The 15,944-nt window shown below is 41.5% G+C and overlaps 2 protein-coding genes across 2 annotated transcripts; both read right to left on the bottom strand.

The window, feature by feature from the left end:
• Positions 1-206: 206 nt before the first annotated feature.
• LOC108938823 (alcohol dehydrogenase 1-like) lies at positions 207-5,051 on the bottom strand. Its single transcript, XM_018759766.2, has 10 exons — positions 4,842-5,051; positions 3,765-3,866; positions 3,535-3,676; positions 3,352-3,439; positions 2,514-2,525; positions 1,904-2,123; positions 1,333-1,593; positions 1,081-1,213; positions 542-680; positions 207-343 (listed from the first exon to the last, which is right to left on the bottom strand). The coding sequence occupies exons 1-10, from the start codon at positions 4,857-4,859 to the stop codon at positions 307-309; spliced, it is 1,152 nt and encodes a 383-aa protein (XP_018615282.2). The 5' UTR covers positions 4,860-5,051; the 3' UTR covers positions 207-306.
• Positions 5,052-7,531: 2,480 nt separating this feature from the next.
• LOC108938824 (alcohol dehydrogenase 1-like) lies at positions 7,532-14,912 on the bottom strand. Its single transcript, XM_018759767.2, has 9 exons — positions 14,891-14,912; positions 11,419-11,520; positions 11,163-11,304; positions 10,738-10,825; positions 10,417-10,636; positions 8,690-8,950; positions 8,438-8,570; positions 7,896-8,034; positions 7,532-7,719 (listed from the first exon to the last, which is right to left on the bottom strand). Exons 1-9 carry the CDS (start codon positions 14,906-14,908, stop codon positions 7,683-7,685), a joined length of 1,140 nt encoding a protein of 379 aa, XP_018615283.1. The 5' UTR covers positions 14,909-14,912; the 3' UTR covers positions 7,532-7,682.
• Between the last annotated feature and the right edge of the window lie 1,032 nt (positions 14,913-15,944).

Here is a 15,944-nt window from a genome sequence, read left to right on the forward strand (position 1 = left end):
ACGTGACTATTCTCCATGAACATTTCTGAGGTGTACATTGCTTTGGAGAAAAAGTGTCTGCTAAATGAATAAATATAAATGTAGTGACAAACACACATAATATTACATTATTAAGAATCCCAATGAAAAATACAGTATTGTAGGATTGTTCAGCTTTAATAGTTTTCAGGGAAGAACACAGTCCCAGTCAACAAAGTCTGACAATTTATTGGTTTACGTTGTTTAAAAGTTTTTATGATTTATTTGTCAAAAACCTTTATGAAACAGAAATTGAGAATCCTCAAATAATGAAAAACGACTTTTCCGTCACTGTTGTTTGCCGATTTCCAAAACTGTTCGTAGGCTGTAACATAAAATTCAAGGAAAACACAGTGTTATTTTAAAAGATAAACATAAAAACGTCAGTAACCATCATGACTGTTGCTGTGCCAGTAATTTCTTAACATCCTCTGATCTTTGGATTCTCTGACAATCATTAACAAGATGTTATCCAAGTGCTTTAGGGACTGTAAATACAGTTTGAGGAAAGCTAAAAAAATACCTTTTCCCTTGGATCAAGAGGTCAAAGCCTTCATTTATTCTGTCCAGGGGCAGAGTGTGACTCACTAACTCATCCAGCTTCAATTTTTTAGCCATATATTCATTGAGCAGCTTGGGGACACCTTCCACACTCTTATAGCCTGTTGGATGCAAAAAACTGCTTGCTATCAGTCCATCTTATATAGTATTTAAAATAATTAACTGATGATGATCACTGTACCCTTGAGAAAAGTTAAGTGATAATAAAGGTGTACAGCACAATTCCTCAAAACTTTCTTTGCATGTGACATTTTGAAAGAGATGAGCCCGAAACTAATTTACTGTGATGTAGCTGTTAACTGAACGCATGCACGGTTCAAAATTGTACTGAATCAATTACGGCAGTGGACTCAGCCTCTGAAAATGATTTAGTGTTGGTTAAAATGTTGCTGGAAGCATATTTTTCCCATGATGTATGTGTTTTTTTTCCCCCTTTAAAATATGATAAATGTGACTCTATGTTCTCTTTCTTTTTTTAAAAAAATGATTTAAACATTTTACCTCCAAATAAGCATCCTTTCCAGGTGCGCCCAGCCAGGAACTGAACTGGCCGAGTGCACACATCATCTTTGTCATTGTATCCCACGACCACACTGACTCCCCAGCCCTTCACACAGGACTCAAAGGCACTTCTCTGGAGAGGAGGGTAAAAACGTGGTACAAAATGGACCACATACCAAGGTAACGATTAGGAGGCAAAGATAAAATCATATTTTCTGGAGACGCACCTCAAATAAAGACAAGCGACCTTACCATAACATCCACATTTCCAACACACTCCAGAGAAAAGTCCACACCTCCATTGGTCATCTCTACCAGCACCTCCTGAATGGGCCTGGCATGGTCCTTGGGGTTCACAAAGTCCGTGGCCCCAAACACCTTTGCCTTCTCAAACTTGTCCTTGTTGATGTCAATAACGATGATCCTGGTCGCACCTGCAGCCTTGCATCCCATGACTGCCGCCAGACCCACTGCCCCGAGGCCAAAGACAGCGCACGTGGAGCCTGGCTTCACCTGTGGGTGCAAGTAGAAGGCACCTCATTTCACGATCACTTCCAAATAATCAAATGACAGAACTCCCAACTTTATTTCAAATTGTTAGTTATCAGATGAATGGTGCTTTGCATGAAATTAATCAACACAAACATATGATTCGGGGAAGGAGTCATCATACATAAATTCAGCATCAGCTTGATATAGTAGAGACAAGCTACAATGGAATTTCACACACCAAAGTGAAAACACTGTATCCTGGACTGTTACAGAGGATGTTGCCTTAGAGAATTACATCCCACAGCTTCCATTCCTGCAAAGCATGGGTCACCTTGGCGGTGTTGACAGCTGCACCGTAACCTGTCGGGATGCAACAGCCCAGCAGACACACTTTGTTCAGAGGGGCAGAGTCGTCGATCTTGGCCAGGGCGACCTCACTGACCACGGTGTACTCCGAGAAGGTGCTGGTGCCCAAGAACTGTAGCAAGGTCTGTCCCTTACACTTCATCCGTGAAGTGGTGTCTGACGCTACCTCATACCTCTTTCCAGGTCTGTTGGAAAGAGATGTTTTTTAGGACTGGTGCACTGTGTGAGTTATTCCCAAGAGTCATGGTGGCCTCAAAGCTCCAGGATGTTTACTTTCCTCTTAAATGACTTCAATACTTAAAATATAGTGTCTTCTTCAAATGTCTGCTTTTTGTGAAACTTTGTCCTTTGTTTTGTCTGTAACCTTGTGAATGTGTCACGAGTCTGACTTCAGAATAGAGCACTATGCAGGAATACACTGCATTTTAAATAACCCTACTTTCCTTTAATAAAACTGACCGGAATTGCAATGAACATCAGAAGTAATGTTTTCTTTATGTGATAATCTGTAAGCAACATATTGTGAAAGAGCACTTCAAAGCTCGTGGTATAAGCCGAAAGGAAAACATTCTTACCTCTGGGATGACCTGTAAAGAAGTGAAAAAGGCTTTTTCATTATTACTTTCTTGTTATTTATTACTACTTATTAATTTAGCTAATATTTCTTCCAAAGCAAGTTACAATATTATACTTGTACACTTAGCTTCTTACAATTATTTATCCATTTATATAGCTGGGTAGATTTTACTGAATCAGGTCAGGGTAAATACTTTGCCCAAGAGCATTATTGCAGGAGGTTGGGTTCAACTTACGGTCTTTCAAACTCAGGCAACAGCTGTAGCCACTACACCACCTTCTGCCCCCTTTCTTACATTTGCAAGTGCAGCCCAGTGTAAAAATGCAATAACATCACAAGTAAAAGGTTAAACCCCAAGTATATAATGTGCAGTGGTTCCAGTTGCATCATGGGATATGAATTTACAGCGATAACAATATTTTCCTGTTCATTTACTTAGTTTTCATTGTAATTTGCACAAACTTAGGAGATGAATCTGTCAACAGTCAGGATACTGAGCTTGCAAAGGCTCTGTATTTTTATTTTTAGTGATTTTAAAGTGATTTTAATTTTACTGTATTTTGCAGTCAATTAAAATATTTCAAAGGTTTTATAAAGCATATTTAACATTTATTATAGTAATTTTCATGGTTTTTACTGTTTCTAACCATTGATTAAATGAGAGGAAATCACTATTATTAAACAGATTGTGATAGATTGTGACCTTTGGCCAAAAAGGACTATGGAGATGAGTGAAAATGTTATAAACAGACTTTCAGTTCTACCTGTGCTTGTCATTTGAGGAGCCAGAGCTTATTTGTAGTTTTTAAGAGAGTCGTCACAGTTCTGCTCCTTACCAGTTCTTCACACAATGGTTACTTTCAGGATGGAGGCAGAAGCGACATTCACCACACTGGGAAATAAAGATAGGTATGACCTTATCCCCTGGAACAGAAATAAGGTAGAAGGAGTCATGGGTCCAGCAGTGGAGAGTAGGGAAGGCCTCACAAAAATACCATGGACAGGACTGGGCAGCAAACCTGGTTTGAACTTGGTCACCCCGGGGCCAGTACTTTCCACAATCCCAGCCGCCTCATGTCCCAGTACGGCCGGGAATCCCAAGTAAACGCTTTGCTCACGAAAAAAGTACAGGTCACTGTGGCATATTGAAGTTGCAATGATCTGGCCAGAAGACAAGTGGAAAAAATTTATTCTTCATGCTGCTCGTCTTTGCATCAGCGTTTCCCAAGGTACAGCATGCTACCATTACCTTGATGCGGACTTCATGGTCTAGGGGTGGAAACACCTCAATCTCCTCGATGACCAATGGCTGGTTGTGATCCCAGGCTACAGCAGCCCTGCACTTGATCACCTGTGATTCAGGACAATCTTGGAAGTTTGTCTCCAATACAGCCTTTGGTCAAAATAACTATTACACATTTTAAAGTTAATACAGAGTAATTCTCTCAATAAGGTCTAAAAAGAGTTCTGTTGAGGACAGAGGATTTACAGAGATGATACTGAAGAGCTTGAAATCCCGGGTTTTGTTTTTTTCCTTTTTGTTCAATAAAATCTCAACAGCATAATTACTAGATAACTGTTAAATTGCAGTATACAACAGAAGTGAGTACACTCCTGTGCAATATCACTTAAATGTCAAATGATTCAAAATTGTATCACCTTACAGTAATTCCATTACTTAAATTGAACAGTCGGGTAGTTGCTGTTATGTAAAAGTAAAAACAAAGAGTTTAGATATACTATATTAAAAATACAGGCCTCACAGTAGGAACTCAATGCAGCAAAAGTCAGTGCAGCTTTCATTACTGAGATTCAAATCTTTTATTTTTTTAGTACTTTGTTTGTTCACCTTGCGTGCGTGCGTGCGTTACATTTGCTTGTGACTGGGATAATCTAACAGCGAGAAAAAACAAGTAACATGAAAAAAACTATCGAAATTTGCACTTTTTTCTTTGCTTACTCAAGAAACAGTTTGTCTGGAGCATAACCTGAAGAAAATTTTAAACTATCAGCTGGTCCTTTAAGAAATTTTAGTCTGTGGAAGAACATGCTAGTAAAACCAGTTTGGCTGTCATAGTATCACATCAGCCGTTTTCTTTTGTTCTTGAATTTACTTGTATTGATAATGACTATGAGGTAAATTAAAAAGCTGTGTCAAAAGAAAAAAATAAAATGAGCACTTCTTGCTTTGTTACTTGCATCATGATTTTATGCACAAATAGAATATCTACAAATCATGAAGTTATTCAAACATGAAATAAATCTGCATAGGCTACAGTAACTGAAAAAGGAAGAAGTAAGTTATAGAACTGGACAGAACACTTACCTTTCCTGATGTTGACATGACAGTGGATCAATAGATAGTAAACAGAAAAAGTAGTGAAAAAAGGTTTGCGTTTGACTTTTGCCTATTGAAATTTTTTTTAAAAGACAACTGCTTTTTAAAAACCAGATAATTAGTTCCTAAAAAATTGATTTATGGAACCTGTGAAGTATGAAGCACAGTGTTCTGAGAGTCACTGATACTTGCAGGGGTGTCTTGCCACAAAAGCAGTTTGCCGCATGGCACCAAATATATATATACCCAATGTGTCAGGTGATCATGGGAGGTCTAAAATAATAATAAGTTTGTCTCTGAATTCCTCTTTTAAAAAAGTAGAGGATGCAGGAAAATTTGTATTTATTAAAGAATATAACCCTTCTTGACTGAGGACATTTGCATATACAAGGGATGTTGAAGTAGCGCATACTCATTCAGTAACATTTAACAAAAACAAGCATTAACAAAGTTTGAAAATAATGCAATAAAAGCAAAACAAAGTACAATTTTTATTAGGACGTGGGGGTGTGGTGGCGCAGTGGGTTGGACGACAGTCTTGCTCTCCAGTGGCTCTGGGGTTCGAGTCCCGCTTGGGGTGCCTTCTGACAGACTGGCGTCCTGTCCTGGGTGTGTCCCCTCCCCCTCTGGCCTTACGCCCTGTGTTACCGGGTAGGCTCCGGTTCCCCGCGACCCCGTATGGAACAAGCGGTTCAGAAAATGTGTGTGTGTGAGTGACAGAGAGAGTGTGTTTCACTGATGTATGGATGAGTGACCCATTGTAAGTAGCGTATCTAGCAGTGTAAGTCAAATACCACTGCGATGCTGATGATACCAAGCTCTTCCTCTCCTTTCCACCTGGAGCATCAGACATTTCTGCACGTATTGCTGCCTGCCTGTCAGACATCTCTGCATGGATGTCTGATCATCACCTCAACCTCTCCAAAATAGAGATTGTTCACCTCCCAGCTAGCCTGTCCTCCTGTGACGATCTATCGATCAAACTGGACAACTCTCATTTTGCCTACCTCCTTGGCTAAGAGTCTGGTTAGTGATGATTGACTGAAGTCTATCTTTCTCTCAGCACATCGAAGCCACAACCCAGACCTACAGATACATCCTGCATAAGATCCGCAGGATCCGTCCATTACCTCACTATTGACTCTGCCCACTACTTGTCCAGGCTTATGGTGACATCCCGTCTGGACTACTGCAACTCTCTCATGTGGCCTTCCCGCAACTGCCAGCAAACCTCTGCAGCTGATACAGAATGCTGCTGCACGAGTTGTGTTTGACTTGCCAAAGCATTCCCATGCATCTCCTCTACTTGTTTCTTTTCACTGCCTCCCTATAGCTGCCCGGATCAGATTTAAGGCCCTGATTATTGCCTACATCAATAGAACTGCTCCTAGCTATTTACAAGACTTGATCAACCGCTACACCCTATCCAGATCGCTTCGCTCATCTACTTCTGCCCGCTTCGTGGTCCCGCACATGAAAGGTGAAGCATGGAGGTTCTCAGTTCTGGCTCCGCTGTGGTGGAATGACCTCCCCCTCTCACTCAGAACTGTTGAAACTCTGTCCACATTTAAGAAGGGTCTGAAAACTCACCTCTTTGCCCATGAACTCTCAGGTTCATGTAAGGTGTAAATGTTTGGGCACCGTAACTTTATGATCGCCCCCAGATGAGCCTTTACAGAGCCACTACTCCTGCATCGTATGTAAATGTTTGTGTACCTTAAAAAAAAAAAAAATTGTAGGAAGGTTGTCAGGATTCATCTATTCTGCGTTTTATGCACCTACTCGAGTGATGAACATCGGTGCCTCAAGTGGAAGGTGACAAACTAGGTTTACTTAAGAATCACATGTCTGCAGCCGTGTCTCTTTCTCTTAACGTAATGCACAAATTGTATTTTCGCTGAGATGTACGTTGCTTTGGAGAAAAGTGTCTGCTAAATTAATAAATGTAAATGGAAATGGAAATGCAAGTCACCTTGGTGAATAAGATGTGTGGGCTGATAACACTACACAGAGTTCACTGGAAGTTGCTTTGGAGAAAAACGTCTGCTAAATAAATAAATGAAATGTAAAAAAATGTAATGTAAAACATAAATAATTTTGTATTTGATCTGGAAAAAAGTAACTTTGCAGTTTTAAAACTAGTTATTTGCAACTTTTCAGGCTAACTGTAACACCATCAGAAAAAAGTACGAGAGAAAGGAATGAGACAAATTAGAACCATTGCTGAATTTAGAGTAATGTTTATATTCATATGACTGTGAGAAAAATGTTTATCTCAGAATGTATGTTTATTGTTCCTGTCTTAAACAAATTGACTATTATATATATATATATATATATATATATATATAGGTGTATGTATATAGAGGGGGCACAGTGGCGCAGTGGGTTGAACTGGGTCCTGCTCTCTGGTGGGCCTGGGGTTCGAGTCCCCCCTGGGGTGCCTTGCGATGGACTGGCGTCCCATCCTGGGTGTGTCTCCTCCGCCTCCAGCCTTACACCCTGTGTTGCCGGGTAGTCTCCGGTTCCCCGTGACCCCATATGGGTCACATGGTGTGTGTGTGTGTGTGTTATTATATACAATATATATATTCTTCTACACACACAAATAACATCATTACATTGTTGAAGATCAGAGTACAGTGGTAGAGTATTGATCAACTTTAATTGTTGCCATTATTACACTAGGGGAAGAACACAGGCTCAGTCAAAAAGCATGATTTCGTTACTTTGATTATTCTTACACTGTTACAAGGAGCAAACAACTCATTTCCCAAATCCTCTTCTGAAGCAGAAATCCTGAATCCTCAAATAATGAAAGGTGACTTGTCACTGTACTTGAGAAATTTCCAGAACTGTTCGAATGCTGTAATATCAAAATCCAAGGGAAACACTGATTTGTATGAGAAAATAAACATTGACATTAGAAGCCACTATGATTCTATCTGGGTTTGCGGTATTTGTCTTTACCAATCATTAACCAGCTGTAAGCAAAGGGCTTCTGGGACCGTGACGGCAGTGAGAGGAGATGTGACACATTACCTCTTCCCTTGGACCAGAAGATCTACGGCTTCATTAATTCTGTCCAGGGGTAGCCTGTGACTCACAAACTCGTCCACCTTCAGTTTTTTAGCCATATATTCATCGACCAGCTTGGGGACACTTTCCACACTCTTGTAGCCTGTTGGAAGGAATGCAGTTCATACTACGGGGTTTTCTAAAACATTTTTTAGAGCACTTCCCAATGGTTAGGTAAGTTTATGCTTGAGAACTCCAAGCTGATACATCAGGAGTTCACAGCCCTATCCCTGGAAACTCCCTTTCTCACTGTTTTTGCTAAAGTTGTGATTTTAAAACTGCTATTAACAACATGAAATTAACTGTATAAACAGTTAGGACTGACTATGCCTTTCAACCATGAAAAACTGAAAAGATCTTGCTCAGAAAGCTTTTGTAGGTGTTTTTACACTATGGAAGAATCATTACTATCTAAACTGAACGAATCTGGTATACAGGTATGTTTTTCCCAGGAAAAACATGATTCATTCATTGTCTCATTTTCTTAGAGGACCTAAATATCTTACCTCCAAAGAAGCATCCTTTCCAGGTGCGCCCAGCAAGAAGCTGCATTGGCAGAGTGGACACTTCACCGCTCTCAGTGTATCCCACAACCACACTGACTCCCCAGCCCTTCACACAGGACTCAAAGGCACTTCTCTGAAGAGGAGGGTAAAAATGTGGTACAAAATGGACCACGTACCAAAGTAATGATTAGGAGGCAAAGACAAAATCATATTTTCTGAAGACGCACCTCAAATAAAGACAAGCGACCTTACCATAACATCCACATTTCCGACACACTCCAGAGAGAAGTCCACACCTCCATTGGTCATCTCCACCAGCACCTCCTGAATGGGCCTGGCATGGTCCTTGGGGTTCACAAAGTCCGTGGCCCCAAACACCTTTGCCTTCTCAAACTTGTCCTTGTTGGTGTCGATAACGATGATCCTGGTCGCACCTGCAGCCTTGCATCCCATGACTGCCGCCAGACCCACTGCCCCGAGGCCAAAGACAGCGCACGTGGAGCCTGGTTTCACCTGTGGGTGCAAGTAGAGGATGTCTCATTTCAAGGCTGTTCTTAAATAATATGGTAAAGACACTCACAGTTTTTCATAAGAATCCGGTTCAGGATGTTCTGGACTGATATCCCTCTTTAAATAGGAATAAACTAATTTTCAGACCATCATCGCAGAACAGTCTTTGGAGTGGAACTCCTCAGTGTATGTCAACTTTATCGATTATGAGAAAGCGTTCAACAGCATGGACAGAGATATCCTGTGGAAACTGCTACGACATTATGGTGTGCCCATCAAGCTGGTCAACATGATTAAGAACAGCTGCAATGGAATGAGCTGCAGGGTCATCCATGCTGGTCAGTTCACCCGACAGTACCAGGTCAAGACTGGCATCAGGCAAGGATGTCTGCTGTCTCTGTTCCTCTTTCTACTAGCCTTTGACTAGATAATGAAGATGCCCACAGAGTGGAGAAGAAACGGAGTCCAGTGGACACTATGGATACAACTGAATGACCTGGACTTCGAGGATGAACTGGCACTGCTGTCTCACAACAGCCAACAGATGCAAGAAAAGTCCACTGTGCTTGCGAATATCTCTTCACAAGTAGGCTTCAACATCAACAAAGAGAAGACCAAGATCGTGAAATTGAATGCAACCAGTCCTGAATCAATCAGTCACACTCAAAGATAGTGCACTGGAAGAGGTGAAGCCCTGTACCTATTTGGAAACATCACCAATAAGCACAGTGACAGATGTAGGCATTAAAGCAAGAATTGGCAAGGCCAGAGCAGCCTTTCTACAGCTCAAGAACATCTGGAGCTCCAGAGAACTATCACAACGCACAAAAATCTGACTGTTTAACTCCAACATGAAGTGAGTGCTGCTTTATGGAGCCGAGACGTGGAGGATAACAAAAACGACCATCAACAAAGTGCAGACGTTCATTAACATTTATCTGAGAAGAATCCTCCAGACCCATTAGTCAGACAAGATCAGCAATGTCCATCTGTGGCAGAAGACACAGCGATTAAAGGCAGGAACCGAAATCGGAAGTAAAAGATGGAGATGGATTGGGCACACGCCAAGAAAACCAGCGTCCATCACCACCAGACAGGCCCTTACGTGGGAGAAGGGAAGCGAAAAAGAGGTCGCCCAAGAAACACCTGGCGACGGGACCTCCAGTCAGACATGAAGATGATGGGCCTTACCTGGAGGCAGCTAGAAGAAAAGGCAGAGGAGAGGGTATTCTGGAGGTCTCTTGTTGATGACCTATACCCCAGGAGTGCTGAAGGGGTGTAACCAACTAAGAATTTTCAGCTGCATTGTTTCATAGGGCCTTAACAGAATCCTTCATTTCATTAAAGAGCACAGTGTAACTCGGGAAGGACCCACCATACTTTAATTTATTGGCCACATTTAAGAAGAATCACTAGAAAGTTACATACACTAAAGCTGAAATGCGCAGTATCTATAAAATGGGAGTTACCTTGGCGATGTTGATAGCTGCACCATAACCTGTCGGGATGCCACAGCCCAGAAGACACACTGTCTCCAGAGGAGCAGAGTCATTGATCTTGGCCAGGGCGACCTCACTGACCACAGTGTACTCTGAGAAGGTGCTGATGCCCGCGAACTGTACCAAGGTCTGTCCCTTGCACTTCAGCCGTGAAGTGATGTGTGACACCTCCTCATGCTTGATTAAAGGCCTGTCAGAAAAACACACAAATTGCATGTACTGTGTGAGACAGCCCAGGAACCTCTACTGAGACCTTTGCAAAAGATGTCTTTTTGTGTTTCTGCTCCTTACCAGCCCTTCACACAGAGATTGCTTTCAGGATTGAGGCAGAAGCGACATTCCCCGCATTGGGTGATGGGCACAGGTATGACCTTGTCCCCTGAAACAGCAGTAAGGCAGCAGGATTGTTATGGAACTCTACATAGTACATGCAGATGATAAAAAAAGGAAGTGGATAGAAGGAAATACATGAGAAAAGATGCTGAAATGGGAAGCACTGTCAGTTCTTTACCAATATAAGCTACTAGAACAATGACTGTGTATCTTGTTTGCTGATATCCACACATATGCTTCAGAAGCAAAAACACGTTACGCTGTTAGCTCTTGAAAGACCGTTAAGTTGAATTTTCCATGAGAGATGACAGGTAAGGGTATGGTAACTTTCAAGAGTATGGTAAGTTTCACAGGAATTATCAGGAGTGCACTGTGCAGCAAACCTGGTCTGAACTTGGTCACATGGGGCCCAACACTTTCCACAATGCCGGCTCCTTCATGCCCCAGTACGGCTGGAAATCCCGACCAACCTTCGCAATCAACCAGGAAGTATAGATCACTGTGACACATACCAGTGGCGACAACCTGACATGACACAGATAGGGAAAGGTGTCCTTCTCCAAGTTTCTTTGTGTATTTCAGCCTCAAGATCTGCAAATTCTACATTATATTTCCTAGACGACAGAATCTGACCCTCACCTTGATGCGGATTTCATGGTCTCGGGGTGGAAACACCTCAATCTCTTCCACGACCAATGGCTGCTTGTGACCCCAAGCTACAGCAGCCCTGCACTTGATCACCTGTGATTTAGAACAACCTTTGAACTTTGTCTCCAATACACCCACACGTTAAAGTTTAAACATATGTATACACTCAGTTTTTACTGAGGTTGGGTTAATGACTTATACACGTTAAACATTAGCTGCTGTAGAAAAGGTCATGCGTGAATACAGCACTGGAGTTTGGGCTTTTGGGAGTGTTAAGAATTAATCTGATGCCCCTTAGACTACTATTTCTGAATTAATGAAGGTACACATACATACTGTATATCTGCAAAAAATTATATAGCTGCATTCATTTTTTATAACACATGTCAACATTACATATGCAAATTACATACATTACATACAGAAATGTATATTTTAACAACTGAAAATGGACTGAAAACTGAACGTATTTTCGAGAATGAAGTTAATTAAGGGAACAATTAGAAATAATACTATTTTTTGACTGACTGATTCATTAAAAATGCAACCCAGAAGGTTGCAGCATTTCCAAGACACGTGACAGTTATGTGTCATATGATATCTATATAACATACAGGGCAATAGACTTTCAATTTTCTCATAAAACTGTTTATTATGTTTAAAGTTTAATTTTTTTCCACAATTACAGTTTATTTTTTGATATCCATATCTCCTAAATTTTACTGCATCAAAGCAATAGCCTAGGTTTGCTTAACTGAAAACTGACCTTGAATAAATAACAATAGCATGTTGTGAGAACATCTGAAAAGATCATCAGAGTCCCTCTACCCACCATCGACACCTCATACAAAAACTGCTGCATCTGCAAAGCCCTCAGCATTGTGGACGACCCTTCTCACCCCTCTCATGGATTCTTCACCCTTTTGCCATCTTGGCAGAAGGTACAGGAGCATCCGTGCCACCACCAGCAGACTCCGCAACAGTTTCTTCCCTGAGGCAGTCAGACTACTCTGCTGCCTCCCAACGCTCAGCTGGCACAGTCAAACAGCTAACCCAGCACTACACCACAACTGCCTATAGCTCACAGCCCATGTCCACATCCTGTCCTGTGTATTTATGTATTGTCTTCTACTCCTGCTCTGTGTTGCACCATGGTGTCTGGAGAAACGACTTTTCGTTCCACTGCATACAAGCTATATAGAGGAATGATGATTAAAAAAGATGAAGCTGAACTACACTCACTTCTGGGGTGCGGTGGCGCAGTGGGTTGGACAAGCGGTTCAGAAAATGTGTGTGTGTGTGTGTACACTCACTTCTGCCACACATATACCTGTACATTTACTTCAATTTACATTATCTTCTACAGCATATAAACATATTGCAGCATATCTGTAAAAAACATTTGAGTGAGAACACACACTGTCTGAACTACTTGTCCCATACGGGGTCGCAGGGAGCTGGAGCCTAACCCAGCAGTACAGGGCGCAAGGCTGGAGGGGAAGGGGATACACCCAGGACAGGACACCACTTCATTGCAAAGCACCCCAAGCAGGACTTGAACCCCAGACCCCCCAGAGAGCAGGACCTCATCCAACCCATTGCACCACTGCACCACCATTCTCCCCTCAGTGAGAACGCGTCTACTGGAAATGTCACATTAACATCAGTGAAATTTATATATATAATTAAAAAGGTTAAATATGAACAGTTTTTCAGGCATTATAGACAGAACAATAAGTGTTAATGGGGCTAATGACAATGACTGATTTACTGAGCAAAGGCAAGTCATTTTATAAGCATCTGAACACTTTTGAAGAACTGCACAATCACTTATGCCATTGTCTTGGAAAAGCTGGTCATGTAGTGGTTAACACGACTGCCTTTAGACCCAAAGGTTGTAGATTCAATTCCCACCTCCAGCTGTAGTATCCTCGAGCAAGGTACTTGGCCTAAAATTCACACTTCACATTTTCAGAACCGCTTGTCCCATACGGATTTGCGGGGAACCGGAGCCTACCCGGTAACACAGGGCGTAGGGCCGGAAGGGGAGGGGACACACCCCGGACGGGACGCCAGTCCATCGCAAGGCACCCCAAGCAGGACTCGAACCCCAGACCCACGGGAGAGCAGGACTGTGGTCCAACCCACCACGCCACTGCGCCCCCCTGGCCTAAAATTGCTCCAGTAAATTTACCCAGCTGTATAAATGGGGAGGGGGTGTGCAGGGGCGCAGTGGGTTGGACGACAGTCTTGCTCTCCAGTGGGTCTGGGGTTCGAGTCCCGCTTGGGGTGCCTTGCGACGGACTGGCGTCCCGTCCTGGGTGTGTCCCCTCCCCCTCCGGCCTTACGCCCTGTGTTGCCGGGTTAGGCTCCGGTTCCCCGCAACCCCGTATGGGACAAGCGGTTCAGAAAGTGTGTGTGTGTGGATAAATGGGTAAAACATTGTAAGCTGCTTTGGAGAAAAGCATCAGCTACATGAATAAATGTAATATACAGTACTGTGCAAATGTTTTAGGCACTTGGGGAAAAAAGCTGTAAAGTGAGAGTGATTCCAGAAATAAAGCTCTTAATTAATATACTTCCTACAAAGCTCAGTAACCATCCATTGTCAACAACTGCGTGTCCTGAGGATGACCACCTTGTATCTTGTTGCTATACCCATTCTTTCCGTGGCATAAGACCTGAGAGCTAAACTGCCACATCTGAGAAAATCTCACATTTTCAATATGGTTGTCCTTCGACCAGTTTTATTGCCTCTACACAGCTGTTTCTGTTTCAGTTAATCGGTTTGCCATACAAAGACCTCAAGTTCTTTATTCGGAAAGTGGTTTATTACTATTTTGCTTTCTTTAATGACATTCAAAACCCTTACTGTAATACTGTAACTTTTTGCAAAAGGAATGCTTGGAAATATAAAATATGTCCTTTCCCATTGACACTAACACAGCGGACATTAAATAACCATGGCAAATTTTTTTGTGAAACATCTTAGTGCTTAAGACTTCTGCACAGTACTGTAAATGTAGAAGTCTTGGCAAAAAAAGCAAAACCAGTCACATGGGGTAATACTGATCATGACCTTAAAATGAGCAGTATTTTATTTTTTTTTTCGCTAAGCCACCTTGTAAAGACTTTTAGTTTTTCTTGCATATAGAGGGTAAAGTACTACTGATCAACTGAGAAATGAAAGAACCTTTTAAATATTTCATCAGAACTACTTTAGTTAACTAACTAGTGGATCAGTACTTATTTATTTGAATGTAATTGCATCAATGGCAATTTAGAAGAAAGTTCTCAACCTGCAAAAAGAGATTTTGATATAAGGAGTAGTTTTTGCTTTCATGCATATTTATTGTTTTTTATATACACTATGTAATAACAATTAAAATTTGAAATCTTTCTGCATTGGTTTGGGTAATATGAGGATGGATAAAACAATGTAGATTTAAAAGAGGCTACGTACCTTTCCTGATGTTGCCATGATGGTAGATAAAGGTTCTGCATGATACCTATTTGGAGCCACCCTTTTGAAAATTGACCTGTGTCCCCTACTGTATAAACACTGGTTTCATTCAACAAGAGAATAAGTAACATATAATTAAGATAAACATATTCTAGAGGGGTAAGGTGGCGCAGCGGGTTTGACTGGGTCCTGCTCTCCGGTGGGTCTGGGGGTCAAGTCCCAATTGGGGTGCCCTGTGACAGACTGCTGTCTTGTCCTGGGTGTGTCCCCTCCCCCTCCAGCCTTGCGCCCTGTGTTGCCTGGCTACTTCTGTACCGGACCCATTCTGGTGTGAAGGACAGTATGCGTCATAAAAATTGCGCTAATTACAAAAGAAGCTGTAGAATTTTAATAGATAGGATTTTTTGTTTCTTAGCCTACTCCCAAATAGGGATCCCTTCCAGGTGCATCCAATGTGCAACTTAACTAACTTAAAACTGAAAAGATCTTGCTCACCTTTTGAAAAACAGAGGGGAAGAAAAAAAAAAAAAAAAAACACATGAAAACCATTAGCAGTAATCTCAGCTGCAAATTTCCTTCCAGCTGCAGATTTCACAGGTGCAACAGTTCCCTTGGTTTGAATGATAAACATTCATTATTAGTACAGCTGTTCAAAAATCGTATTTAATTGTTGCAGCAAGTGAATCCCAGGCAGGTGGTGGAAGAGCAATAGGTCTTCAACAGAGGTACTGCAGAAAATATTTTTCCATCTAAAAGTTGTTTCTGCTTGAATTATGACCCAAGGCTTTATTTCCATTATTGAAAGATAGAGCTAAATAATGAGTTTCCACACACCTTTGCCTCTCAAACACTTTCCAAATTGTATTAGTAAAGCCTCAGACCAAGATACTGAACTGTAACCTTAATGTTCTAGTGTATTTCTGAACCCGTACAGTCACCTCTTTTAAAGTGAAAAAGGTTATCAATGAAATCTATACCAACAGAGCACAAAACTGTAGAGAATGTAATAATGTGGCAGTTTATTTTTTTATTTATTTTTTTTTTTTAACATGCA

This window comes from Scleropages formosus, chromosome 5 (genome assembly GCF_900964775.1).
Source record: "Scleropages formosus chromosome 5, fSclFor1.1, whole genome shotgun sequence".
NCBI lineage: Eukaryota > Metazoa > Chordata > Actinopteri > Osteoglossiformes > Osteoglossidae > Scleropages > Scleropages formosus.

Bases quoted from the DNA above. Each gene is read 5' to 3' on its own strand.
- LOC108938824 (XM_018759767.2), bottom strand. The intron at 11,305-11,418 runs GTGAGGGTCAGA...GTGTCATGTCAG, and splicing joins ACCATGAAATCCGCATCAAG to GTTGTCGCCACTGGTATGTG. The intron at 10,637-10,737 runs GTAAGGAGCAGA...TTTTTCTGACAG, and splicing joins AATCTCTGTGTGAAGGGCTG to GCCTTTAATCAAGCATGAGG.
- LOC108938823 (XM_018759766.2), bottom strand. The intron at 1,214-1,332 runs GTAAGGTCGCTT...CCTCCTCTCCAG, and splicing joins TTGGAAATGTGGATGTTATG to AGAAGTGCCTTTGAGTCCTG. The intron at 681-1,080 runs GTAAAATGTTTA...TGCATCCAACAG, and splicing joins GAAAGGATGCTTATTTGGAG to GCTATAAGAGTGTGGAAGGT.